The 27,421-nt window shown below is 42.2% G+C and overlaps 4 protein-coding genes across 4 annotated transcripts; all 4 read left to right on the top strand.

Moving 5' to 3' along the window:
* The first annotated feature begins 3,280 nt into the window (after positions 1-3,280).
* Positions 3,281-7,677, top strand: LOC119913408. The gene has a single exon (XM_038732826.1). It carries the CDS (start codon positions 3,330-3,332, stop codon positions 5,799-5,801), a length of 2,472 nt encoding a protein of 823 aa, XP_038588754.1. The 5' UTR covers positions 3,281-3,329; the 3' UTR covers positions 5,802-7,677.
* Positions 7,678-13,954: 6,277 nt separating this feature from the next.
* LOC119885027 lies at positions 13,955-16,670 on the top strand. The gene is made up of 2 exons (XM_038695308.1): positions 13,955-14,223; positions 15,539-16,670. Exons 1-2 carry the CDS (start codon positions 13,955-13,957, stop codon positions 16,668-16,670), a joined length of 1,401 nt encoding a protein of 466 aa, XP_038551236.1.
* Positions 16,671-17,674: 1,004 nt separating this feature from the next.
* Positions 17,675-19,907, top strand: LOC119913398 (NACHT, LRR and PYD domains-containing protein 1b allele 3-like). Its single transcript, XM_038732818.1, has one exon. It carries the CDS (start codon positions 17,936-17,938, stop codon positions 19,064-19,066), a length of 1,131 nt encoding a protein of 376 aa, XP_038588746.1. The 5' UTR covers positions 17,675-17,935; the 3' UTR covers positions 19,067-19,907.
* A 3,141-nt stretch (positions 19,908-23,048) lies between these two features.
* Positions 23,049-27,229, top strand: LOC119913387 (NACHT, LRR and PYD domains-containing protein 1b allele 3-like). Its single transcript, XM_038732808.1, has one exon. It carries the CDS (start codon positions 23,291-23,293, stop codon positions 24,866-24,868), a length of 1,578 nt encoding a protein of 525 aa, XP_038588736.1. The 5' UTR covers positions 23,049-23,290; the 3' UTR covers positions 24,869-27,229.
* Positions 27,230-27,421: the final 192 nt, after the last annotated feature.

Genomic DNA, 27,421 nt, shown 5'->3' with positions numbered 1-27,421 from the left:
TGTGATTTTAGGGGGATTTAGGTTCTGTAGCCATTTTGAGGGGAACAACAGCAGGGTGTCATTTCGTTTTAAAGCAATCAGTCACAGTTTTTGCTGTTGTTTGTGGTAAGACCTTCCTCTTGCGTCTCATGTTTTTGTTCTTTGTCTTATTTCCTGTCTGTGTTCAAATCTGCATGTATCACAGCGCGAGAGAGACAAAGGCTGCTGCACTGAAGCAACACACACTGGGGGTGTTGGATTTTTAACCACATAGAAACTGTTGGATAATAGATGATAGTGGCCTCTACATGGCTCCTGGCAGCAGTTTCTGTAATAAAAGCAGACAGAAATGCTCCATGACTATCACGCCACATAAATGCATTTTACAAGTATAGAGGAGTAAACTGTAATTACGTAAAATAAATGTACCATTGTCATCAGGCTTGACATTATCTTTTTGCTCACCAGCCTCTGTTGCTAGTTGTTCTCCAAAGTTACTAGCCACACAGCATTTTCAGCCACATTTTTGTTGTTGGGAAATTATGTTTAATATGATTAAAGTTGACTATTGTGCTAAAATTTACTTGAACTAAATTTGTCCTTTTAAATGTAGATAAACACTGTACCCAAATCAAGAATACATAAATTGTATAACACTTCAGGTCATTGTAATTAGCTCTGATTAGGTTGTGTGTAAAGCGCCTTTTTTATGAAAACATCTCGGCCTAGTCTATGAAGATAAAGACAAAAAAAGTAGCTTCTTATTGCATATAATAAAAGTGGTGCATGGTTGTAGAAGGTTAATTGAATATAAAAACTAAACTGGAAAAAACTAGCATCAGAAACATTTTATTTATATACAACAGCAGTAAATACTGTAATACAGAAAATGATCTGCAAGCGAAACAAGGAGCAAAGATGAACAAATTCTTTTTGTCCAACTGACGGCTTACGGGTCTTTAGGTCGAAGGGACTGTGGTTTGATAACTTATATATTCTCATTTCACAAAAGTTTTGATGTCATATTTGGAGCGCGCACCCTCGCGCTGGGACACTGCAGCAAGAGGGTGAGACGCGCTTGACATGTGGATTCTCCTGCTTGATATTATAAAAAAAGCTTGCTGTATTATCGCTGGTCAAGTTGACACTTAACCGTAGGCCCTAAAGTGTCATTTTTACTTCTGCGTCGAACCACCTCCTCAAAAATGTAACTACACGTCAAGTCGACGTAGTCGATGTAATGTATTTGACCGTCAGAGCGAAATGACTTGTTTGATTCGGTTGATAACATTTGAAAAGGCTACATCAGCCGCACGTATACAATTTTACCCCCATTCACGTTAGCGGAGGGCTAACTGGAAGTTAGCCTGCTGGGCTGAGCTACGCCATAGGCTATGCGCGTAGCCAGGCATTTATACTTGTGCGTCAGTGTCTCCGTCATTCAGTTCAATTCAATTCAATTTTATTTATATAGCGCCAAATCACAACAACAGTTATCTCACAGCGCTTCTGCAATTACATCCCCAAACGCTAGTCGGCAGTAGCACTACAGCGTCCACTGTGTTGACTTTTGGCTTAGGCCCTATGCAGGAGTATAAATCAAGCTTAACAGCCCTCATGCCACTTGGGAATATTTCAGTGCTCCAGAACAATTCAGGAACAATTCAAAATATAAAGAATATAACAGAATATGATGCAATGATCAGTAGCTTGATTTTTAGCTTAAGTTACATTTTTTGGACAATGCAAATCTCAAAGCATTTTCATTTGTTAGTTAACATTTCTATTTTTCATAATACATTTATCAAATCCTTTTAAAAAGTGATGGGGAGAAAATCACCCACTTCAAAAGGTGGTGGGGACATGTCTCCAGCATCCCGGGTGTCTCACATCAGCTAGGAGGATGCAAGCACATGAGAAAAGTAGCTAGCCCTGCAAACACGTGGATCAGAAAACAAAAAGCAAACACACATCTACCAACTACAACCAACTTAAGCAGAGTTTAATCCGTCGAAACAACAGCTGTATAGATATAGAGTCCGACTTACATCATCTCTCACTGTTTACAGGCAACTCCCACAATGAAAAGAAACTCTGACACGTCATGTCTCCGGTATTTAAGCGTAGCTTGTGCAACTACGTACGTTACTGCCGTAATTGCCAACCATATTGTGATCCGCACCGTCTCTTTACATGAAGAACAACAGGAGGTTAAAAAGGAGAGAGAAATTATGAGGCCCCCTGGTGTCTATTATCCACTTTTGCTCAATGGTAAAAAAGTCTATGTTCACTGATTACCCTGGTTGTCTTCACCTCACCTGTGCACATGCAGTAAGTGGTTGTTCTCTTGTTGTAGGACTGTTTTCCAGTGTTTCTAACAGATGTCTCGTTTAATGCTCCGAGTCCCAGGATTATTTCTCTTGTGTCATGTGGATATATGCTGTCTTTTGTCTTGTCTTTGTATTTGCACCTGTTTTGTCTCTGGATTACCTAGCCTTTGTTTTTGGACTGTTCACCTGTTTTCACCTGGTTGTTTAATAAAAACTCATTAAACCTTACCTCCATCTTCAGTCCATTCTTACTCCCAAGTTGTCACATAGCCTACGGATGGTCAAGACCCCTTGCTGTCAGTTTGTAACACACTGGGGAGCCCTCTAGCATCATAGTTCAATGTGCTGGGCAAAGCAAATAGTCCAAGTAAGGAAGGTGGTTGGGGTGGATGAGTGGAACACAAGCCAGACTTTCACCAAGAGACTGGTGTTTGTTCCTGTGTGAAACAAAAAGTCAACGTTGAGGGTTTTGTCGTAGTTTTGTTCCTAAACCTAACCAAATTGCAATGTTTCAACAACATACCCTTTCACAACGTTAAACACTCATTTTCTTTTGAACGTCTAACCAGATGTTGCATATTTATTCTACCAATCTGACCGCGGAGCTCTACACGTTGAAACAAAATGCTGAACGTGTTCCCAGGGCGATAAAAAGTGACCAAACATCTAAATGTGACGGGTTGGACATTGTAATGATGAAACAAGTGTGTAATTGCTCTAACTTCTATTTGAAACAGAAAGGAACCAGCTTAAGTGAACTGGCTCAGCTTTGTGAAGACTGAAACCTGCTTGTTGGTGAGTGCAGCTTTCATTTTGAATAATTGAGCTGCTTCTTGAGCGTGCAAAGGTTTGAACCGGGAAAGTACGCACCAATGTTGAAATGTGTTTTAAAATCTAAAAAAACTTTTTTTCTTTTAAAAGGATTTTAATTTTCCTTTTGGGGTCTGGGACCAGATGAACACACAGCAGAAGAACATGTTTTAAAAGTTTCTATTTGAAATCAAGTCGAAAAAAGAAAAGATGGAACAAAAAAAGAGGAAAACTCCCTCTCCCTTCTCTGCAGGGTATAATGTAGACAGTTGTAAGAAGGCAGGTGACACAGCACAAGCCAAGAAGGAAGGGTTGAATGAGGATGGAAATGAATCATTAGACAAAAAAATTCAAACTTCCTTCTCAGAGAAACAGACTGCAGAAGAGAAGTGTTCAGAGAAGGATGAGCTGCCGAGCAAAAGTGTCCTCAGAAGGTATCATGAGGTTTCCGTAGGTTCTGCCTCTCCCTCCAGCTGCCGTAAATCTATAATACGTCCTTACGTCCGGCTTCCTCCTCATCACCTCAGACAACAGAACATCAGCTCTGCCCAGTCTGTACATGATACTGTCAGACATCAATCTCAACGGTCTCGTAAATCAACTGGCCCCTCATACAACCAGCTGTTCAACAGTCTGAGCCCTGTCTGCAGCAGCAAAACACAAGGTGAGGTGGGGAAAAACACAGATGAGCTTTTACCCACAACAACAGCCCATCATGACCCAGACATAGAACAATATGATACGAGTCTTCCATCTGAACCTTCACATGAAATGTTAGACAGCTCATATCTATGGAATGCCTCCATTTCAGCACCAAAACGTTCCCTGAGTGTCCGTGTTCATTACCTTCCCTACTTTTCCAATCCATCTATCCGCACTCCCTTCTCTGCTGAGTACACAGGTAGTTGTAAGAAGACAGGTGACGCCCAACAGACAGTGAAGGAAGAGTTGAATGAATACATAAATGAGCCATTCATACAGCATTTAGGAAGTCAAACTTCCATCTCCGATAAACCAACTGCAGAAAAGAAGTTTTCAGAGGAGGGTGTTTGGGATCAGCTGCCAAACAAACGTGTTCACAGTTTGCCTCGAATGTCTTCCTCAGCTTCTGCCTCTTCCTCCTGGAGTCTTCATGATGATAGCAGGCATATATCTGGGATAGTCAATCAAGATATTACCAGGGAATTGATACAAGCATATGGAAAAGCTCATTTTCTTTCAGCTCCATCACCAGTACCAGACCAGATATTGCAGCTTCCAAACAATAAAGACACAGAAGATGGTGGCCCCAGATTTAGTAACTCTAGTTTTACTGTAAGTCCACAAAACAGGCCTGCAGTCCTCCAGGAAGACGAGTTGGGAGATGACAGTGATGTCCTGGTGGAAACAGCTGTTCCAGCTGTGAACTGCTCAGTCACAAACACCCAGCCGACTCATCCTCCCCTCCAAACCTCCTCCAGCTGTTTGCGTCGTTCTCACAGCGTTCCCTCACTGAGTGTAACAACCTCCGCAAAGAACAAGACCTTCACCCGATCAAAGAGCTTACCTGACCTGCTGTTCAAACCCAGCTGTGAGGAGTTCACCCCTGATATCACTGTTGATGAAAACGATGAAACCTACAGGTTCCAGTGCTCCTGCCCAGGCCTGTACCAGTGCAGTGTGACAGGCCTGCTGTTCCACATGGAGGGAGAAGGGGACGTGGTTTACAGGATCGTCCCCTGGAACAGGAGGCTACTGGCCCGACACCACAAGCAGCCTGCAGGACCCCTGTTTGACATCAAATGTCTGCAGCAGTCTGTGTGTCGGCTTCATCTCCCACACTGTGAGATCCGCTCCACAGGTGGAGGTGAGTTCTTGTCAGTCGCTCATGTGAACGACGAGGGCATCGAGTTTATCGGCCCTCAGAAGATCACAGAAACTCACGTTGTTATAAACATCACAGGGTTTTCTGGTTTCGGTAATGTCAAGGATGAAGACTCGCCGGCTGAGCCGGTCCGAGCGCTGGTTCTGCTGTTCTACAGGCCCCCGGCTGATCCCGACGCTGAATCCCTCCTCAACGTGTTGCTGCTACCGAGGAACGTGGTGCTCCGGGATGTGCTGCGCACCAGGAAGAAATTAGTTGGAGATGAGAGCTACATAGAGACGTCCCCACACTGTAAACTGCAGCCAAAGCAGGAATACACACTGTCCACTTGTCCTGCAGAGGACTCAGTTCTAGTTCAACCAACAGAAGCAGAGTTTGACTGCGACAACTACGACAACTTCTTCCCATCATTCCAGGTGATTTTAGAAACAATGAGGAAACACGTGAAGCTGTTTCTGAGAGACACCAACAGCTCCCACAGTGTCTGGGAAAGACGAGTTTGTCTCACTGGAGTAAAAAGGTCCTGTGGGCCGAGCGCTCTGAATCTCTCTTCAGATAAGAGGCTGTTGGACATACGGAGCAGCTTCATCGAGGGGATATCAGGACCGGTTCTCACAAGTCTGCTGGACAAACTGTTTGAGAAAACGGTGATAGCTGAAGCTGAGAGGGAGTCAGCGGACGAGATGCAGAACAGAAGAGACAAAGCTGGTTTTGTTATCGACGCAGTGAGGAAGAAAGGTGAAGCTGCTAGTTCAGAGATGATTGAGTTCCTCTGTGAGGCCGACCCCTTCCTCTGTGAACATCTCGGGCTGATCTGAAGACAAATCAACAGGTGATGCAGAACATGTTGACCTGGTGGCCAGAACCTGATCATCCTGTAACTCCCACAAAATACTTTTAACTGGATCATTCACTGTTTTGATCTTGAGTAGTTTGCCTTGACTTATTGCTTGAAATGTTAAATTACAGTTTTCCAAGTAGGTTTTTTTATATTTGACAAAAATATGGGAACCTATTGTGAATCCATTGAATGTAAATTAATTTAGTTTGGTTTGTTGTAATTTCTAATGTAACATTTGTGGCCAATTGTTTCTATAAATGATTCTCTTCATCAACTGTACAATATTTTTTAAGAACCATAGATATAGAGTTTTTAAAAGTTGAATTTAAAAATAGTTTTTCTTACTTACTATATACAGTATCTTGACTGCAGCCCCATTTTTTATTATCTCTTATCACCTGATTCTGACATGACTCACACTGTATATTCGATTTTAGTACACTTTTGATGTTTGTTGTTTTTTTATTTAATTTTTTAACATCAAATTTTTTTTTTTTATTCTATTGCTTTCTGTAAGGTCCCAAAAAGGACAAAAAGAAGAATGTTTTTTACGTTTTTATGGTGTTATAAGGCTGATTGGGCTGGGCCAACACCTGTGTAGCTCTACTGTCAGAGCTTATTTAACCAGGACTGATCATTCTGTCGTTCTCTCCTCCTGGGCCGACGTCTCACTGGGTTTGTTCTGTGTCTTCCTTTTTGGTTTATCCTCACAACACTCACATACACATACATCTCATTCATCCGTTCACTGCTGACACAACTGATACTCATACTTTGTCACACCGCGTGTCTTTGATTATTTGACATTACTTTTATAATAAATCATATTATTGGCTTGCAAACTTACTTTTGTACTCTGACTCTGCAGTCGGGTCACATTTACTGCAGATGAGCTGTGGTGCAAGTGAAACAACAGTTTTTAATTTTTTTTTTAATTAAGTGAATAATTGAAGGCGAATAATTCCCCTCCTGGAGATCTATACTGTCTTATTATATCACACATTAATTTATCTTATCTTGTGTGTGTCAAAATAAATGTTTATTTGATGTTGTACCTTCATCAGCCAGCTGAATGAGCCATTTGCTTGTGAAGTTTCTTGGTGCGTTTGAGATGACTGCGTCTGACTTTCGCCAATTTGAGAGGTGACTGCAGGGGCGGGGTATAAAAACGGCGCCGTCAAGTCGGACGCATCCTACCTGCAGCAGCTTACTGTGAGCTGAGATCAATGACTGATCTTGCGGCATTTGCAAAGAATAATACCACGAGACCAGATAGCGTCATCACGTTTTGTGTGCGATGTCTTCTGGGACAAACCATATTTGGAAGTTAAACTTCCGTCAACTTCCGTCACATTCGTCTGCGGGCTGCATCTGGATATACTTGCCGGCGAGAGTCGAAGAATAAACTCTTTTCTTCCCACTGCTTCTGCCCCCTTTCCTTTCATCTGTCTTCAATTACTGTCTTAATTTTTGCTACTAGACATTTCTACACTGTAAACTGATAAACCATCATTGATTATGTCCCCCACCTTAAGGTTAAATCTGAATATAACTGTAGTGGTGACTTTCTGTATGTTACAGAATTTCTATTTAATGTTTGGAAAATTCTAAATAAACTCCTTATCGTTGTTTTTATTTTCAAATCATGTAAAATCTAGAGTAGGAGCAGGATGTACACTGTAAAAAATGATTCTGTGGTCATGTCGACAAGCAAATGACAACGCATTTGGGGTCATGCAGGGGCCCCTACCTAGCGGGGGCGTAGATCGGCTGTCCCCATGCAACCATGTTATCTTTCTTATGTGTAGATGAATATTATGGACATGTTGAGACATGTTGAGTTGACTGTGAAAATACTGAGATGGGTGTAACGGTCTTATGACTATGAGTCATTGAGAGAGAATGGTCAGCGAGAGGAAAGGAATGGCCAAACAAGGACATCTCTGGCCTAACTGAATTAAAGAATGAACAAGCTACAGACAGAAAGTCCTCCTTCCCTTCCCTTTCTCTCCAAAAAGAAGACATCAAAAATACTCAAGCTCAGCTATCACAATCAGGTTTTGAATTTTAGTGATTTTATCAGTTACTTAGGTTTTAAACTTAAACAGTCCTCACTTATACCTAACAGGGTAATACCCATAGGCCTAGAGGATCGACCCTTTACGACGGAGAGCTGGTCCAGTACCTCCTGAACAGGGGTAACTTGGGATCTACCACAGTACAAAACCCATAGGATTTCAGAGAAATCTCCATGAAACAAAGAAACGTTCATCTCTGACAAACTTTCAGATCGTCAGAGATGGCAAATCGTGATTGCAATTAACAGTGTGTTTAAATAAAAAAACTGTTGTGTTGTGTCATGGTTATTTCAAGAATGAAAAATTAAAAGATGAACAACAATACTAACATTTTTATATTTCAAGATTTTTATTCAGAAGTATTAGTTGTTCGGCTGTTTTGCGGCTGAGTCGGTTTCTTTTTTTACAAATGACATCCCCAGCCTTGGAAAAAATTTATTGACATGGAAGACTTGCTGCTGGCATGCATAAGTATTTTTTTGCCATCACATAAAGGTGCGGATACACAGCACGTCTCTCTTGCCAATACATCAAATCATCGTGCATCCTTGGAACAAAACCATCTGTCAAATATTTTTTTACTTGTACAGTGGCATCAGCAGTTGCACTGTGAAACGTGATGTGTCTCAGGTGTTTGACTTGATTTCCAAATGCCAGATTTTTAAATCATCCAGCTGTGTTGCCAGGGCCAACATCTGGAGTGCAGGCCATCCTTCAGGTAAGAGCCTATTATACACAACAGGAGCAAATGATGGCAAAATAATTAAATTAACTAACATAATATGACATTTTTGGTCAGAAGCATTGCGGTTATTGCAGCCTACCCAATTGACCCTTCACTAAGCCACGCCCCGAATACATAGCTGGCCAATCACAGCGCAGTATAGGACTCGCTCTAACTGAGGTCCGACACTTTCATGGCTGCGCTCCATTGACTCTAATGCAAAAAGAGTCGTTTTCTAGCTTCTTTTTGCTGTATTTTTCTAAGACATGCTCAAACACTGATCCTGGGGCATCTTGTAATAGTTACAGCAGCTACCCAGAGGGGTTGAAAGAAGAAGTACGATTTATTCTCTTTCCAAAACCTAAAATAAATCCAGAAAATGTCGGCTGTGGATTGTTCCTGATGTAATCTTAGTTAGCTAACGTTAGATAACTGCCTACTGAATGTAATGTAATAAAGCCCTGCTGTTCAATTCAATTCAATTAAATTTTATTTATATAGCGCCAAATCACAACAACAGTTATCTCACAGCGCTTTTCATAAAAGAGCAGGTCTAGACCGTACTCTGTGATGTTATTTACAGAAGCCAAACAATTCCCACCAAGAGCAAGCACTAGGCGACAGAGGCAAGGAAAAACTTCCTTTTAAGAGGCAGAAACCTCGAGCAGAACCATGGCTCAGGGTGGGCGACCATCTGCCTCGACCGGTTGGGGTGAAGGAGAGAGAGAGAGAGAGAGAGAGAGAGGAGAGGGAGAAAGAGAGGGAGAGGGAGAGGGAGAGGGAGAGAGACAGAAAGAGAAGGAGAGAGAGAAGGAGAGAGACAGAGAGAGAAGGAGAGAGAGAAGGAGAGAGAGAGGGGAGGGAGGCAGCCTACACAATATCCACACAGAGGTACAGACAGTAAAGGTGATGTTGCTATAGACTAAAGAGCAGGAACACGGGGCAGCAGGTGACCCGCAACCACAGATCCAGACTCCACAGTTCCAGAGCCAGAAAACCTGCAGGAAGTGATAGGAGGAGAGAGGAGAGAGACGAGAAAGCACAAGACTACCGGAAAGGGGAGAAGTTGTGTTAGTAACATGCAATAATGGGATGAGGTTGCATACTGTTCTGCTTTTTAATGATTATAATAATGAATAGAGGCTGACCTAGCTTTACAGGAACAGTGTGACTGTTCAGGTTGGCAAGCGCAGCACCCACTGGCTCACGCTGTTCATATAGGTTGTAGTGGCTATTTGTCCATAAACTTAAACAAAAACAAATAATAACAAACTTCTCAAATGGCCACTTGAGGCTACGTCATGGTTAGGCTTTACGCAGGTTCAGAGGTACCAAAGCAAGGTAATGTCCATAACAAGACTGAGTTTGAGGAGGTTTATTCACACACATAAGCAAGCTTACAGACATTTCTGCTGCCTCTCTCACGCTGGTAAAAAACCATATGCCCTCGTGCCTGCAGCACCTCCCACCTTGACCTACTTATGCAAATGAACATAACACCATGTGACCAACAAACGACAATACAAGTAAAGCATAAATACAAAATAAACCAAATTAACTTTAACAAGAAAAGAAATAAATTGGGCTATAAATTAACTCAAACCCAAAATAAACAAAAATAAGAATATAGCTCCAACATAGGTGTTGCAGCATGTCAAATGTGCTGTTCCACCTAGTGTCCACGTCTTGTGTGACTTTCAGTGCTGGTCTGCCCATCAATCCCTGCATCTCCACAAGTTTGTCTTTGGCTTTGCAGCTGGATTGGAATAATCCAACTACTTTCCTTGGCCTGTTGCGGATTTCATGAAGTACTGGTGTTTAATCAATGGCCCGCTTCACAATAAGATTTAGGGTGTGGGCAAAACATGGAACATGGCGTAGGTTCAGGAGCTGGGCACTTAAGACCATGTTTACTGCATTATCGGTCACAAGGCATTGAACCTTTGATGCCATTCCCCACTTAGACATGAGCACACTTTTCGCCTCCATTATATGCTGGGCTGTGTGGGACTGGTGGAACTTGGTGACTTCATCTTTGCTTCTTGGGTTATGTAATGGCAAGTAACTCCAAGGTACCCATCCATATGAATGGATGACCACATATCAGCCTTCTGTAGGTCAGGCTTGGCTTGCTCCTTGGCAGTGTTGAGCTTCTCACAGACCATTTCCTTCAGTGCCTTCCTAGAGGGAGGATGTAGTTGGGGTCCATCTTTCTGACGAAGGCCCAGAAGCCTTCATCCTCCAACAATAGTGAAGGGCTATAGATCCTTCACCACCAAATTCACCAAAGCCTCATCCAGCTCTCTCTGTCTGTCTTTAAAAGAACATAAACCTACTGTTTGATAAAACTATTGAAACTGAGCAAATCTAGCTTGAAATAGAGCCTAGTGCTTTAGATTATTAGGCCAAATATTTAGCTACACTGGTCATAAAAAGAGTCCACGCTTCTTACTGATGTCCACGTTCACATTTATTCTTCTCTGAAGTATCATGGAACACCGTGAAAACTAGAAGATAAACAAAACCGTTTCAAGCACAAGGCACCCCAAAACAACGTTTATATACACTTATTTCTTATACAGACCGATACAATGAGTCTCACATTTTCCTGTAAACAACATTAAACAGTGCTTAATAATTAACTCAATAATTAGTACCGTGTTCGCCATGTAGACCAGCTGTAGAATAACAGATGGGAGCTTAAAAGTTCGCTGTCCTCACCCGCCACTCTCTTTCTCTCTGGCGCTACTCTCAATACTTCCGGGTAACAGTCATGTGACTAGCAATAAAACCTTTCTCTTCTTCATAAATTTAACAAGAGCAATGTAAACACAGCTTTAAGTCACACTTTTACTCAGAATTACTTTAAACAAGTAAACACATATTATAATTGCATCGTCGTAAAGATCACAAAAGAGCGACTTCCTATCCAAATTCTATAATATGTATTACATAAAACTCTAACAACTATCGGGCCGTTACTGTTTGTTGCTTAGATGAACAGGTAGCCTTTAAAACATTTTGATTCAATACAAGTCCCGTTTAGCCACCAGTTGTAGCCTATTGTATTATTCAAATATTTAAAATCTTGTTGTTGTTGTGATTTGGACATTATATTGTAGAAGCATTACCAGGTCAACATTTTTAAAACTGAGGCATTTGTCAGTGAGATTTTAACACATCTGAATTATCTTTCAAACAATGCATACATTGTTTAGATGGCCCAGCAGCAGCAGGCCTGTGTACAGGGGGAATGTTGCCACCCTCTGCACCCTCTAAAATGGTAGGATGAATACACCTCAAATGGCGTATCATGGAGGATGTATGGTTTCAGTATGCAAGGTCCATCCATCCATCGTCAACTGCTTATCCTGTGTACAGGGTCGCGGGGGGCTGGAGCCTTTCCCAGCTGGCATCGGGCGAAAGGCGGGGTACACCCTGGACAGGTCGCCAGTCCATCGCAGGGCCACACATAGACAGACAACCACTCACACCTAAGGACAATTTTAGGGTCACCAATTAACCTAGCCTGCATGTCTTTGGATGGGAGAGGAAGCACCGGAGAGAACCCACGCGGACATCCTGCAAATTCCGCACAGAAAGGCCGGGCAACTGGGGTTTGAATCCACGACCTTCTTGCTGTGACCTTGCCCACTGCACCACCGTGCCGCCCGCAGTGGGCAAGGTGCCTATCACAAATCATACACCTCACTTTATTTGGGATTTCCAAATGGAATGTTCCCACACCAGAGAACGGCATCTCTTATGTGTAATCTACACTTATCTATCTACACACCTATCTAGTGCTAGCTATCTGTCTCTATCACCATCTCACTACATGTCACTAAATTATCCTAGCTATCACTATTAATATGTTACTCTATCTGTCTCTCAATAGCCTATCAATTATTATTAATTATACTAATATCTGCTGAACTATCTCTGAAATCGCACTGTCAATCACTGTGTATGTCGCTATCTCTCAATCTTTCTCCTCTCACAAAAACCCATGAAGTTGGGATGTGTTTGCTTGACTTTTAAGCATTCTGGGAGTTTCAAACATTGTGAATCATTGTGAAGCGGCAGGTGCGCCACCTGTCGAAACAGGGGTGAAACGCTCCGAAGCCTCGCTTCACCACTGTCACGTGACATTGACGTTTTGAACCACGCTTTGGAGCAGTGTTTCAAAACGTCGGGATCTCGACACAGCGTCGACACGTCAGAATCAAGCGTCCCATTTCCTACTATTTACACAACTCAATATTTTTGTTTAGGTTATAATTAATTATGTACTGTTTTCTATTTGAATCTACTCATATTAAATGGATAACTATTAAGGGTCTCATTTAATTAATATTACTCAAAACCAAACATTGTGAAATTTAATTAATAATTTGTTTGTAATCTGTTGCCTCATTTTTATTGAGTAGATATGTTGTATCTTTTCTTGCAGTGTATTTATGGTTGTAATGCTAATATCACATCCCTACACTAATTGGTTATCATTTTCCGTGAGTTCATCTTATAAAATGCAGGTCTGACTTTTTAAACTCTTAGTAATTGACGTGCTATATAAAACCCCAGCAAGCATGACATTTGTTCCAGGGCTTGGAAGCTTCTGCCCTTTTCTTTACATAAAAACTAATCCAATTTAAAAGAGATCGAAATTTTTAGTGTAAAACTCTTTGTGAAGGAGACGGGGGTTGGGCACTTGGGAGGCTGGAGGGAGCATGGGTAAATGGCTTTGTTTTTTAAAAAGAGGTAATGAATAAAATAGATAGTGAAAAGAAAAAACATGTGTGTGTTTTTTTTTCAAAATTAAAAATATAATTTCCTTAAAGTGAAATCATGGGATGCTGTCTGTGCATGTTTTGGAGGATGGTGTAGAGGGGGTGTCTCGGTGGCCCACTGTGCTTTATGGATTAACTGTTTCATTGCTGGGTTGTGAATTCTCTGGATGCATTTCTCTGTGATGTGTTTGTATTGAGGGAGTCTGTATGCCATTATTTTCGATCTGTAGTTTGTTCAGCTGATGGCGTGATGCTGTAGTCCAATCTGATGATGCATATTTAAAGATTGACGTGACAGATGACTGAAAACCCTGACATGTGACTTGTGTTCTCTGAGTACTTTTAGGTGATTGAGCCTTTGATTGCCTTCTTTGTTATTGATGTGGGTGGTGCATGTCATGTTTCTTTGGAAATGTTTCCTAAGAACTGGCTTAGGTGAGTTCTTATTCATGACCATCTGCCAGTAGTTATTTCAGCCCAAATGGGATGGCCCACACAGGCTTGCCGTTTTCTCTGCACATGCAGTTAAATACCTTGAATGCCTGTAAAACTCAAAGGGGAAGTCGACTATGCAAGAAGTGGCACTATTAACCCCCTAAATTCCAGCCCGTTCACACCAAAGCCCGTAGTTGGCTGTGATATGTGGCATTTAAGAGTCCAATCAAACAACAGTGATGGGAATATATTCGCGCAGAAGTCCGCCTGCGTCCTCCGACTAAGTTCAAATCCACGAGGGATACGGCTGAGCCTAAAACACAAAGACAACACAGCGACCCAGAGAGGCTCAGACATAAGCTACTGTCCTTGGTAAGCGGATAACGCTGACGCACACTAACCATACACAACTCAATGACACTCACACGACTGCCTTTGGAAATCAAGGAATCAAAAATCCCTTCTTCTTTTGAAAAGTGGCTGCAAAGTGTTATGTTGCCTATAACTGCATATTTATGCTGACTATGGATCGAGACTCCGTAGAAGCAGTGCAGCTTCGACGAGCTCCGTGAACGTGTCATACTCGGAGTTATGAGAGGAAGGAAGACTGGATTTGGTCGGAGACTTTGGACATAATGAAAACAGATTGCCCAGTTTTATTGTAGGCTACTTTGACAACATGCGTGCAGAAAGCAGAACTATAACCCTGACTGACTGATTACAAAAGAGAGATTGGCTAAGTGGGAAAGTACGGGTAACCCCCCCCCCCCCGCGCGCCATCGGAGTACCCTATTTGTTATTGTTGTTGAGGACATAATTTTTTCCATCCATGTCAATATATTTTACCACCATTTAGTACATATTTTTCCAGGAAGGACATGATGGTCAATTAGAAAATGTAGTTGCGGTTATAAATTACTGTCATAGATGCAGATATTGGACTTAAAGTCCAGATGGTAACAGCATGAAGGAGAAATGGCCCTCTTTACCTCTATAGCTTGTTTGTAACCTGTATGTGCGTGCATGTGAAGGTTTCACTCAGTTTATGGAGGATAATAGGGCTTATTTAGAGCAGTTCTGGCTCTGGGAAGAAGATATTTCCCAGTCTCGAAGGTCTGTATAAACTTGTGTCGGGCTGAGGCAGATTACCTTCTAGAACTTCACTGGTTCAAATCTGAATAGATTTTTATTATGTAAGCTTGAAAGTCAGAGGTGTCTCTCTGGAGCAACTAGGGTTAAGTGTCTTGCTCAGGAATCAAACTATAGTCTCCCACACTAAAGGCATGTGTCTTATCCACTGCACCATTGCCACCCCAGAATGGTGAACATCATTCAGCATGACTGCTTTGGCTGAGGGTCAGTGATGGTCTGGGGAGACAAATCCTTCGCACAGGGGTCAGTACCGGGATGAAAACTGCTGTTAGGTACCGGGATGAAAATCTCAGAGCCGTTGTCGGACCTTACACTGGTGGACTTTGCCAAAAAAGATTTTGAACTTACAACTATTTTGTTCATTGAGATTAGATGTGTAATTTAAGTGTTGCCTTAAATAATTTGAGCAGTGTAGTACCAAAATAATGACACACACACATCTTACAGTTATGTATGAGGATCATTGCACAATTGTGTTTTAATACAGCACTATACTTTAAAAGGATTTGAATTTCCATTCTCTGCTTTATTTCAGGGTCGTGGGCCAGGTCAAATACAAGATGGAACAAAGAAAGAGAAAAGCTCCATCTCCCTTCTCTGCTGGTTCTGATGCAGGAAGTTGTGAAATGACAGGTGACTCACCACAGGAGGAAAAGGAAGAAGGTTGTGCTTCAGAGAATTCTTGTAAAGAGACTGATGCCCCCCTTTATTGTATTGCTGCTGCAGCATGTACAAAGTCATGGACCACAGAGCCACAAAGCGAGCCCTTAGATCTTTCTCTTGCTGGCCCTCGATGTGCTGAAAACACCAGTGAGGTTCGTAAGAGAGCTACAGGTGTTGTGCCGATGCAGCCAGATAGTGAGCCTGAAGAAGAACCCTGTGGAGGAATCAGGTCACATGAAATTACAGCTTTGCTTGCCGGGGACTCTTCTCATTTCCCGCCCCCACTAAGTCTAATGAGCTCTACCGAGAACAACTTTACAGGAGCTGAAAGTTTATCTGGGGGTAGCTGTGCGATGTTAGAATTGCCTGGGAAGTTATTACGTGATATCCCTGTTGTTACACTCCCAGAAACAGGACTGATAAAAAACTCCTCTGCAGCAGATTCTATGCCGGGAGTCAGTCAGGATAATACCAGGGAAATAATACCACATGCAACCGCTGGTCCTTCCAGCCTTCAGCTCTCTAACAACGATGATGAAGATTCAGACACAGACAGAGTTGTATTTTATAGTAGAAAACAACAATGTGATGAGTCGTCTGGTAGCACAGATTCTTTCACATTTATACATACACCTATAGCAATTTACAGCGAATTGGAAAATGAGTATGGAGATGCTCATTTTCTTCGTCTTGCATCCCAAGCATCAGAACAGATTTTGCAGCTTCCAAACAATAAAGACACAGATGATAGTGGCCCCAGATTTAGTAACTCCAGTTTTACTGTACGTCCACAAAACAGACCTTCAGTCATCAAGAAAAACAAGTTGGGAGATGACAGTGTTGTTCTGGAGGAAATGGCATCCTCCTCAGCTTCTGCCTCTCGCTTCCGGAGTCTTCATGATGATGACAGCAGGCGTGAATCTAGGAAAGTTACTATACCCCTGCTTCCTCCTCTTCCTCTTCCTCCCCCTAACACACAGGACACAAGCTCAAAGGTCATCTGACATGTTAACAAACAGCTATGAGGAGTCTAAAGCTTTTGACACCTCTGCAGCAGCTGCTATGCCGGGAGTCAATCAAGATAATACCAGCGAATTAGAACATCAGTATGGAGAAGCTCTTCCATCACTACTATCACACCATCTTGGAAAGAGAAAATACACAGTGTTGGCCCCAGATTTAGTAACTCTAGTTTTACTGTATGTCCACAAAACAGGCCTTCAGTCTGTCAGTCATCTGTTCCAGCTGTGAACTGCTCAGTCACAAACACCCAGCCGACCATCCTGACCCCCAAACCTCCTCCTCCTCAGATCCTGTTCAGAGTGAAAGAAGCTCCAGCTGTTCGCCTCTTTTCTCAGTGTTCCCTCACTGAGTCAAACAACCTCTGCAAAGACCTTCACCCAATCACAGAGCTTACCTGACATGCTGTTCAAACCCAGCTGTGATGAGTATGACACAGGTAGTTTTAAGAAGACAGGTGACGCACAACAGACGGAGAAGGAAGAGTTGAATGTAGGCAGAATTGATCTATCGGGATTCACACGGCGTCTAAGAAGTCAAACTTCCACCTCAGAAAAACAGACTGCAGATGAAAAGTTTTCAGAGGAGGGTGTTAGGCGTCACATGCAAGTCAAACGTGGCCGCCGTTCACTTCGTAAATATTCCTCAGCTTCTGCCTCTCACTCCTGGAGTCTTCATGATGATGACAGCAGGCGTGCAATCTAGGAAAGTTACTACACCCTGCTTCCTCCTCCTCCTCTTCCTCTCCCCCTAACACACAGGACACAAGCTCAAAGGTCATCTGACATGTTAACAAACAGCTATGAGGAGTCTAAAGCTTTTCACACCTCTGCAGCAGCTGCTATGCCGGGAGTCAATCAAGATAATACCAGCGAATTAGAACATCAGTATGGAGAAGCTCTTCCATCACTACTATCACACATCTTGGAAAGAGAAAATACACAGAAGATTGTGGCCCCAGATTTAGTAACTCTAGTTTTACTGTATGTCCACAAAACAGGCATGCAGTCCTCAGGAAGACGTGTTGGGAGACGTGTTGGGAGACGTGTTGGGAGATGACAGTGATGTCCTGGTGGAAACAGAGCCATCTGTTCCAGCTGTGAACTGCTCAGTCACAAACACCCAGCCGACTCATCCTCCCCTCCAAACCTCCTCCAGCTGTTTGCGTCGTTCTCACAGCGTTCCCTCACTGAGTCTAACAACCTCTGCAAAGAACAAGACCTTCACCCGATCAAAGAGCTTACCTGACATGCTGTTCAAACCCAGCTGTGAGGAGTTCACCCCTGATATCACTGTTGATGAAAACGATGAAACCTACAGGTTCCAGTGCTCCTGCCCAGGCCTGTACCAGTGCAGTGTGACAGGCCTGCTGTTCCACATGGAGGGAGAAGGGGACGTGGTTTACAGGATCGTCCCCTGGAACAGGAGGCTACTGGCCCGACACCACAAGCAGCCTGCAGGACCCCTGTTTGACATCAAATGTCTGCAGCAGTCTGTGTGTCGGCTTCATCTCCCACACTGTGAGATCCGCTCCACAGGTGGAGGTGAGTTCTTGTCAGTCGCTCATGTGAACGACGAGGGCATCGAGTTTATCGGCCCTCAGAAGATCACAGAAACTCACGTTGTTATAAACATCACAGGGTTTTCTGGTTTCGGTAATGTCAAGGATGAAGACTCGCCGGCTGAGCCGGTCCGAGCGCTGGTTCTGCTGTTCTACAGGCCCCCGGCTGATCCCGACGCTGAATCCCTCCTCAACGTGTTGCTGCTACCGAGGAACGTGGTGCTCCGGGATGTGCTGCGCACCAGGAAGAAATTAGTTGGAGATGAGAGCTACATAGAGACGTCCCCACACTGTAAACTGCAGCCAAAGCAGGAATACACACTGTCCACTTGTCCTGCAGAGGACTCAGTTCTAGTTCAACCAACAGAAGCAGAGTTTGACTGCGACAACTACGACAACTACTTCCCATCATTCCAGGTGATTTTAGAAACAATGAGGAAACACGTGAAGCTGTTTCTGAGAGACACCAACAGCTCCCACAGTGTCTGGGAAAGACGAGTTTGTCTCACTGGAGTAAAAAGGTCCTGTGGGCCGAGCGCTCTGAATCTCTCTTCAGATAAGAGGCTGTTGGACATACGGAGCAGCTTCATCGATAGGATATCAGGACCGGTTCTCACAAGTCTGCTGGACAAACTGTTTGAGAAAACGGTGATAGCCGAAGCTGAGAGGGAGTCAGCGGACGAGATGCAGAACAGAAGAGACAAAGCTCGTTTTGTTATCGACTCAGTGAGGAAGAAAGGTGAAGCTGCTAGTTCAGAGATGATTGAGTTCCTCTGTGAGGCCGACCCCTTCCTCTGTGAACATCTCGGCTTGATCTGAAGGCAAATCAACAGGTGATGCAGAACATGTAACTGTAACTCCCACAAAATACTTTTAACTGGATCAGTCACTGTTTTGATCTTTGTCACCTGGTTCTTACAGATCACTGATACTTTATATTTTAGTACACTTTTGATGTTTGTTGTTATGTTATTCCATTTACATTTTGTATTTTATTGTATTGCTTTCTGTAAGGTGCCAACAAGAACGACAACAAAGAATGGTTATTGTAAGGTACATCTGTTTGCAGGTAGCCGTTTATTTACGTGTTACTTCTTGTCAATAGTATCAACAACACTCTGAGTCTGCAGTCGAGTCAGATTAAGTCCAGATTGTTGAAGAATTATTGTGAGCCAGGTTCAGGTGTGATGAAGAAGTTTCGGACACTGATGAAGACTAAACATAGCACGGTTTATTGAGCCCGGCCGTTGTTTCTGTCTTCCTCTCAAACAAGGACTGTTAACATGAGAGAAATAACTAGAGCTGGAAATTCAGTGAACACTTGTGGGGTCAGCTAATGACTGTAAAGTTAGACCTGTCTTATTTTTCCCTGTTACATCAATTAAACCCCGTAAGAATATTCTTTAACACAAATGACCTCATGTGGTTGAAGTGAAACAGTTGTTTTCTGCTTAGTATTAAGTTAATAATAAAAGGCGCATAATTTTCCTTTTCTTTTACTGATCCTTATTATATCACACCTTAAATGATCTTATCTTGGCATCTCCAAGCAGTTTCATTGATGTTGTACCTTCATCAGACAGCAGATGGAGCCATTTGCTTGTTAATGGTCAGAGTGAGTTCTTGAAACTTGATGTGAGGTTTAAAAGACTACACTGACAAATGAGCCATTGAAAGGAACCATCATAAAATTAATTTATATATATTTTATACTGTGCCAGAGGAGGCACAGAACACAAAATCATGGTATTGCTGTAAACTGTGTTTGAATTTTATAGGAGTATTTGAGAAGTAGGTCTGTTTGATCTCCATACAGACTGTATAATGCGAGTAGAGCATGTGGGCTTATCGCAGATATTTTGGTATCGGTATATATGTTTGTCAGTAAGTAGTACGACTTATAGTAGGAAATTAGAAAAACATTTAGGGACAGGTGTTTCATTACATAGTCTATTGTTGTCTAAAATGAACTGATCAGTACATATATTGGTCATGCCATCTATTTATTGTTGCTATATCACTTGTAATTAAACTTCTCAAATGTTGATAATGGTAATGGCCTTAATAGTCTAATATTTGGAGAGGTATAAGGTTGAGATTTCATTTATTTTTATGGCTTAAAGTCTATTGTAAAAAGCATTTTCTGAATCAGGTCTCTTCTCTCCGCTTCCTATCTTTGACAACCGGTCCTTTTACATGTTGTAAAGTAAATTTTTTTGTCTGCTAAAGTCACATCCTTCTGTATTGTCTTCCTATTTTAACTGTTGTGCTATTAATTGTATGAATTGAATTCTGTCTGTGCTAATTCTATGAAAATAACCTGCCTGCTTGTTAAATTTCTGTATCTCAAAGTGGTTGGTGATGAACTGAACAAACTATTGCTATCAAATGTCTCTTCTGTACATTGTGGTGCTAAAGACATTTCTGTAAACTGATAAACCATCTCTGATTATTTCCCCCTCCCTAAGGTTATAATTATAGGAATACAACTAGTGTTAACTTTCTCTATGTTATTAAATTTCTGTTTATTGTTAAAAACTCCTAATCTTTGTTTTTCTTTTCAATTCATGTAAAATCTACAGCGGGATCAGGAAGTATTCATGGCTGTAGTGCTAATATTACACAGCCTGACTTATTGGTTCAGACACATCTTGAAAACGCAGGTCTCACTTCTCTTGAGGCCTATATTTAAAAAAACAATTCATGCAGGAGGCTGGGTCCAGATTTGCCATGCATGGTCCTATATCTCTCTCTTATCTCTTTTAAATTAATGCTGATGGATCTGACTGTATATCTCAACCTTAAAAAAACAAATCATACTGTAATGTAGGCATGTGGTTCATTTACATTGTAATAATATTTCTTAACAAATAGACAGCTTATGAAATCCAAAGTGATCAATCAGAAAATGAGTACGTTTCTCGAGCTGCCACCGTTTTTCCAACTGGACTCCCTGCCAAGAGACCTGTCCTTATCTGACTCTGATTGGCCCTGAACTGACGGTATTAATCAAACCAACAATGGCAGCGAGTGTTACCCAATCAGAGGTAGAAAAGGAAAAGTATTCACAGAATGCGGTTTGGATGATTTGCATGGGATGCTGCAGTAAAGACAACTCGGAAATAAGGGACAAACCTATTTAGTTCTCAAATATGGGACGATTCCGTATTTTAAGGGACGGGTGGCAACCTCACTGGGCTTGCCGTTTTCTCTGCACACATGCACAACAAATAACTTGAACTCTGTGAAACTCAAAGGTAAAGTAGGTTATGCAAGAAGCAGGTTAACACTCGGCCTATCTACCCTATGTACACCCGTTAACCCGTTTAAAGTAATTGCAAAGTTTTGTATAGCCTAGGACTACACAGTATACAGGTACTAGTCATACAATTAGAATATCATCAAACAGTTGATTTATTTCAGTAATTCCATTCAAAAAGTGAAACTTGGATATTATATTCATTCATTACACACAGACTGATATATTTCAAATGTTTATTTCATTTAATTGTGATGATTAGAACTGACAACTAATGAAAATCCAAAATTCAGTATCTCCGAAAATTAGAATATTACTTAAGACCAATAAAAAAAAAGGATTTTTAGAAATGTTGGCCAACTGAAAAGTATGAACATGAAAAGTATGAGCATGTACAGCACTCAATACTTAGTTGGGGCTCCTTTTGCCTGAATTACTGCAGCAATGTGGCGTGGCATGGAGTCCATCAGTCTGTGGCACTGCTCAGGTGTTATGAGAGCCCAGGTTGCTCTGATAGTGGCCTTCAGCTCTTCTGCATTGTTGGGTCTGGCGTATCGCATCTTCCTCTTCACAATACCCCATAGATTTTCTACAGGGTTAAGGTCAGGCCAGTTTGCTGGCCAATTAAGAACAGGATACCATGGTCCTTAAACCAGGTTCTAGTAGCTTTGGCACTGTGTGCAGGTGCCAAGTCCTGTTGGAAAATGAAATCTGCATCTCCATAAAGTTGGTCAGCAGCAGGAAGCATGAAGTGCTCTAAAACTTCCTGGTAGACGGCTACGTTGACCTTGGACCTCAGAAAACACAGTGGACCAACACCAGCAGATGACATGGCACCCAAACCATCACTGACTGTGGAAACTTTACACTGGACTTCAAGCAACGTGGATTCTGTGCCTCTCCTCTCTTCCTCCAGACTCTGGGACCTTCATCTCCAAAGGAAATGCAATCCACTTTTTGTGAATCTCCCCACATTTTTGATGTATGGGGTGATGTTCCTCCGTGGATATTTCCTGTGCCCAATGTGGACTTGAAGCTTCTAGAGAAGAAGAAAGAATGGAGTGAAAGTAATGTGGTTAATATTGGATATTTGGTTCAAGATCATGTGAAGAGGAATTATTATAATTATATGCTATTATTTACCTCTCATGTTTAGTCCCTGGATCTTTTGCTCCAGGGACTAAACATGAGAGGAACATCTTACCTGACAAGATATATGAATTAGGACGGGGATGGAATTTAGAAGGGATTTTAGGGATGAGAGAGGAAACTAGGGGGTGCTGCAAAGCTCTCTTTAATTTTCTCAAATCTACTGGACTATAACACATAGTCTTTCGTTTGTTTGTTTGACTGTTTGTTGAGTTTTCTATTTATTTATTTACATTTCTGATACACTGAACCTGTAACCTGAAGTACTAAAACCTTGATATTACACACTCTGGTGCAGTGAGTGGCGGTATGTACCTGAACAAGCTGGTTGCGACCCGCATAAAACCCAGAGAAGAAGAAGATGAAGATGATCACATTCTGATTAAGAAACGAGTCATTTCACTCGGGCTGTGACGGTCAAGTATACTGATCCACCGTTTTACAGCCGCTGTTTAGGCCGCTAATAAAAGTTACTTCCAAGGACGGGGCACTTCCTCTCGGATCGGAGGCATTGCGGGGCGACCCAGCCTACCAGTCACAGTTCTTACGGTCCGCGTGTAGTTACAATTTTGAGGTAGTGCAACTCAGGCTACGGCGTCGGGTACGGGGCTACGCCGTCAATTTGGTGCTGAAGTATGAATTGCATTTTCTACCTTACACCCCTCCTGTTCAACGCACAGAAAGAAATCCCCTCTGCAACAGATTCTTCGCTGGGACTCAGTCAGGATAATACCAGGGAAATGGATGCTTTCTATCCGGTGCGTGAGTTGTCTGGTAGTCCAGATCCATTTTTAGAAATAACACTATCAGACTTCCATGCTATGAATGAATTGAATTTGCAAAACATCAGGGACCTAGATTCTGAAGATTGGTTTGAGCAGAGTGGAAGTGATGGTGATGTCCTGATGGAAACAGAGCCATCTGTTCCAGCTGTGAACTGCTCAGTCACAAACACCCAGCCGACTCATCCTCCCCTCCAAACCTCCTCCAGCTGTTTGCGTCGTTCTCACAGCGTTCCCTCACTGAGTCTAACAACCTCCGCAAAGAACAAGACCTTCACCCGATCAAAGAGCTTACCTGACATGCTGTTCAAACCCAGCTGTGAGGAGTTCACCCCTGATATCACTGTTGATGAAAACGATGAAACCTACAGGTTCCAGTGCTCCTGCCCAGGCCTGTACCAGTGCAGTGTGACAGGCCTGCTGTTCCACATGGAGGGAGAAGGGGACGTGGTTTACAGGATCGTCCCCTGGAACAGGAGGCTACTGGCCCGACACCACAAGCAGCCTGCAGGACCCCTGTTTGACATCAAATGTCTGCAGCAGTCTGTGTGTCGGCTTCATCTCCCACACTGTGAGATCCGCTCCACAGGTGGAGGTGAGTTCTTGTCAGTCGCTCATGTGAACGACGAGGGCATCGAGTTTATCGGCCCTCAGAAGATCACAGAAACTCACGTTGTTATAAACATCACAGGGTTTTCTGGTTTCGGTAATGTCAAGGATGAAGACTCGCCGGCTGACCCGGTCCGAGCGCTGGTTCTGCTGTTCTACAGGCCCCCGGCTGATCCCGACGCTGAATCCCTCCTCAACGTGTTGCTGCTACCGAGGAACGTGGTGCTCCGGGATGTGCTGCGCACCAGGAAGAAATTAGTTGGAGATGAGAGCTACATAGAGACGTCCCCACACTGTAAACTGCAGCCAAAGCAGGAATACACACTGTCCACTTGTCCTGCAGAGGACTCAGTTCTAGTTCAACCAACAGAAGCAGAGTTTGACTGCGACAACTACGACAACTACTTCCCATCATTCCAGGTGATTTTAGAAACAATGAGGAAACACGTGAAGCTGTTTCTGAGAGACACCAACAGCTCCCACAGTGTCTGGGAAAGACGAGTTTGTCTCACTGGAGTAAAAAGGTCCTGTGGGCCGAGCGCTCTGAATCTCTCTTCAGATAAGAGGCTGTTGGACATACGGAGCAGCTTCATCGAGGGGATATCAGGACCGGTTCTCACAAGTCTGCTGGACAAACTGTTTGAGAAAACGGTGATAGCTGAAGCTGAGAGGGAGTCAGCGGACGAGATGCAGAACAGAAGAGACAAAGCTCGTTTTGTTATCGACACAGTGAGGAAGAAAGGTGAAGCTGCTAGTTCAGAGATGATTGAGTTCCTCTGTGAGGCCGACCCCTTCCTCTGTGAACATCTCGGCTTGATCTGAAGACAAATCAACAGGTGATGCAGAACATGTTGACCTGGTGGCCAGAAACTGATCATCCTGCATCTGTCACTGTTTTGATATTTCAGTGTCAAAGTACATTTCTCTTGTCTAAGACTGTTGACTTTTCTGGTAAAAAGTCTGTTTTCTTTTATTTGATTAAGATATGGGAACCTTGTGGTCTACTGAACATACAGTATATAGACAAATGTTTTGGGTCGCCTGCCTTTTCAGTCACATGAAGGTTAATGACGTCCCATTCTTAATCTGTAGGATTTAATAAGGAGTTGGCTCAGCTTCAACTCTTCTGGGAAGGCTGTCTACAAGGTTTAGGAGTGTGTTCATGGAAACTTTTGACCATTCTTCTAGAAGCCCATTTGTGAGGTCAGGCACAAATGTTGGACAAGAAGGCCTGGCTCGCAGTCTCTGCTCTAATCCAACCCAAAGGTGGTCTATCGGGTTGGGGTCAGGACTCTTCGCAGGCCAGTCAAGTTCCTCCACACCAAACTCGCTCATCCATGTCTTTATGGACTTTACTTTGTGCACTGATGCGCAGTCATTTTGGAACAGGAGGGTGCCATCCTCAAACTGTTTCCACAAAGTTGGAAACAATCACATTATAAGAAATGTCTTGGTAAAGTGAAGCATCAACACTTCCTTTCTCTGGAACTAACCCGACCCCTGAAAAACAACCTCATACCATAACCCCCCCTCCATCAAACTTTACACTTGGCACAATGCAGTCAGGCAAGTACCATCCTCCTGGCAACCGCCAAACCCAGACACGTCCATTAGATTGCCAGACGGAGAACCGTCACTCCAGAGAACATGTCTCCTCTGCTCTAGAGTCCAGTGGCGACTGCATCCGACGCTTTGCATTGCACTTGTTGATGTAAGTCTTGGATGCAGCTGTTCGGCCACAGAAACCCATTCCATGAAGCTCTCTACGCACTGTAGAGATAATCCGAAGGCCACACGACGTTTGGAGGTCAGTAGCTATCGACTCTGGAGAAAGTTGGTGACTTCTGCGCACTGTGCGGCTCAGCATGTGCTGACCCTGCTCTGTGATTTTATGTGGCCTACCACTTCTTGGCTGAGTTTCTGTTGTTCCAATCGCTTCCACTTTGTTAAATAACAGTTGACTGTTATGTACTAGTGAGGAAATTTCACAAATGGACTTACTGCACAGGTGGCCCCTATCACGGTACCACGCTTGAATTCACTGAGCTCCTGAGAGCGACCCATTCTTCACAAATGTTTGCAGAAGCAGTCTGCATGCCTTGATTTTATGCACCCGTGGCCTTGGAAGTGATTGAAACACCTGAATTCAGTGATTTTGAGAGGTGTCCCAATACTTTTGGGAATAAAGTGTATCTGTATACTAGTTTAGGAATGTTTCAACAATAAGATTTGTGGTCATTTATTTCTTTTCATAAATCTTTTAATCACAACTTTGCCACCAGTATTAAATATATATAAAATATGATCATGTGCATGTAAAATCCACAAAAACATTTTTTTAAATAAATCAACTGTAGATTTAGACATTTTATCTTTATAAATGAAGGAATGATTTAAAATTCTTGAATGCAGCCTGTTTTACTTGTATTTTATACCTGATTGTTTGAATTTAGTCCACGTGTGTTGTTTGTTGTGTTTTTATTTTACTTACACTTTATGTTTTTATGCATTCTGTAAAGTCCCCAACAAGAACATTCAGTTGTCAGCTAACGTGGATCCAAATAAATCAATTAATTAATTTTAAATCAATTAATAATTAAATAAATATTAATAATAACAACGAGCTGAACTTTTAAAGTAAAGCAGGTAAAATATCTGTTTTCAGGTAGCCTGTTCATTTACTTTTTACTTATTGTCAATAACACTGACTCTGTAGTCGAGGCACTTTATTCCAGATTACTTCATATTCAGCTTGTTATTAAGTCAATAGGCTGATTAAAGGTGCTTAATTTCCCTCATGGGGATGAATAAACTCGTATCACCTTAGTTTCTCAAAACAATTAATGTTCCTTCATCAGACAGCAGATAGAGCCATTTGCTTGGTCTTTACTGTCATGAAACATGATGTGGGACTGCTGTTAAAAAACTACACTACAAATAAACACAATTAGAAGAGCCCTCACAAAAACAATACATATAACACTAACATCCATATTTTATTTAAAAAATCGTTGTATTGCTGTAAACTATGTTTGGATGTTATCGCACACATATAAATGTATTTTATTTTGTTGTTAAAATGAGGCAAAATATGTTTCTTCACTTTGTGTATTGTTGTTTTCCCACGAAACACGTTTTCAATACCAAATGTTTTCAATAAAAAAAACTTCAAAACTATCCTAATTATAAGTTGTTTGTCTGCTCTTTTGTTTTGTAAAACTCTTCAAGCTGAATTATTATTTTATTATTATTATTAGTAGTAGTAGTTTTAGTAGTAGGCCTATTTAGGGTTTTTATTACCTTTTCATATTATTCACTATTAATTTAATTTCACCATCTTTCCATATCTAATTGTTACATTTTAGAACCTGTTAT

Source organism: Micropterus salmoides, unplaced genomic scaffold (genome assembly GCF_014851395.1).
Source record: "Micropterus salmoides isolate LMB-PRFRI ecotype aquatic unplaced genomic scaffold, ASM1485139v1 Ms_hic_scaffold_1, whole genome shotgun sequence".
Classification (NCBI taxonomy): domain Eukaryota; kingdom Metazoa; phylum Chordata; class Actinopteri; order Centrarchiformes; family Centrarchidae; genus Micropterus; species Micropterus salmoides.
The sequence above is the reverse complement of the archived record's forward strand: the minus strand, read 5'-3'. Positions and strand labels throughout refer to the sequence as shown.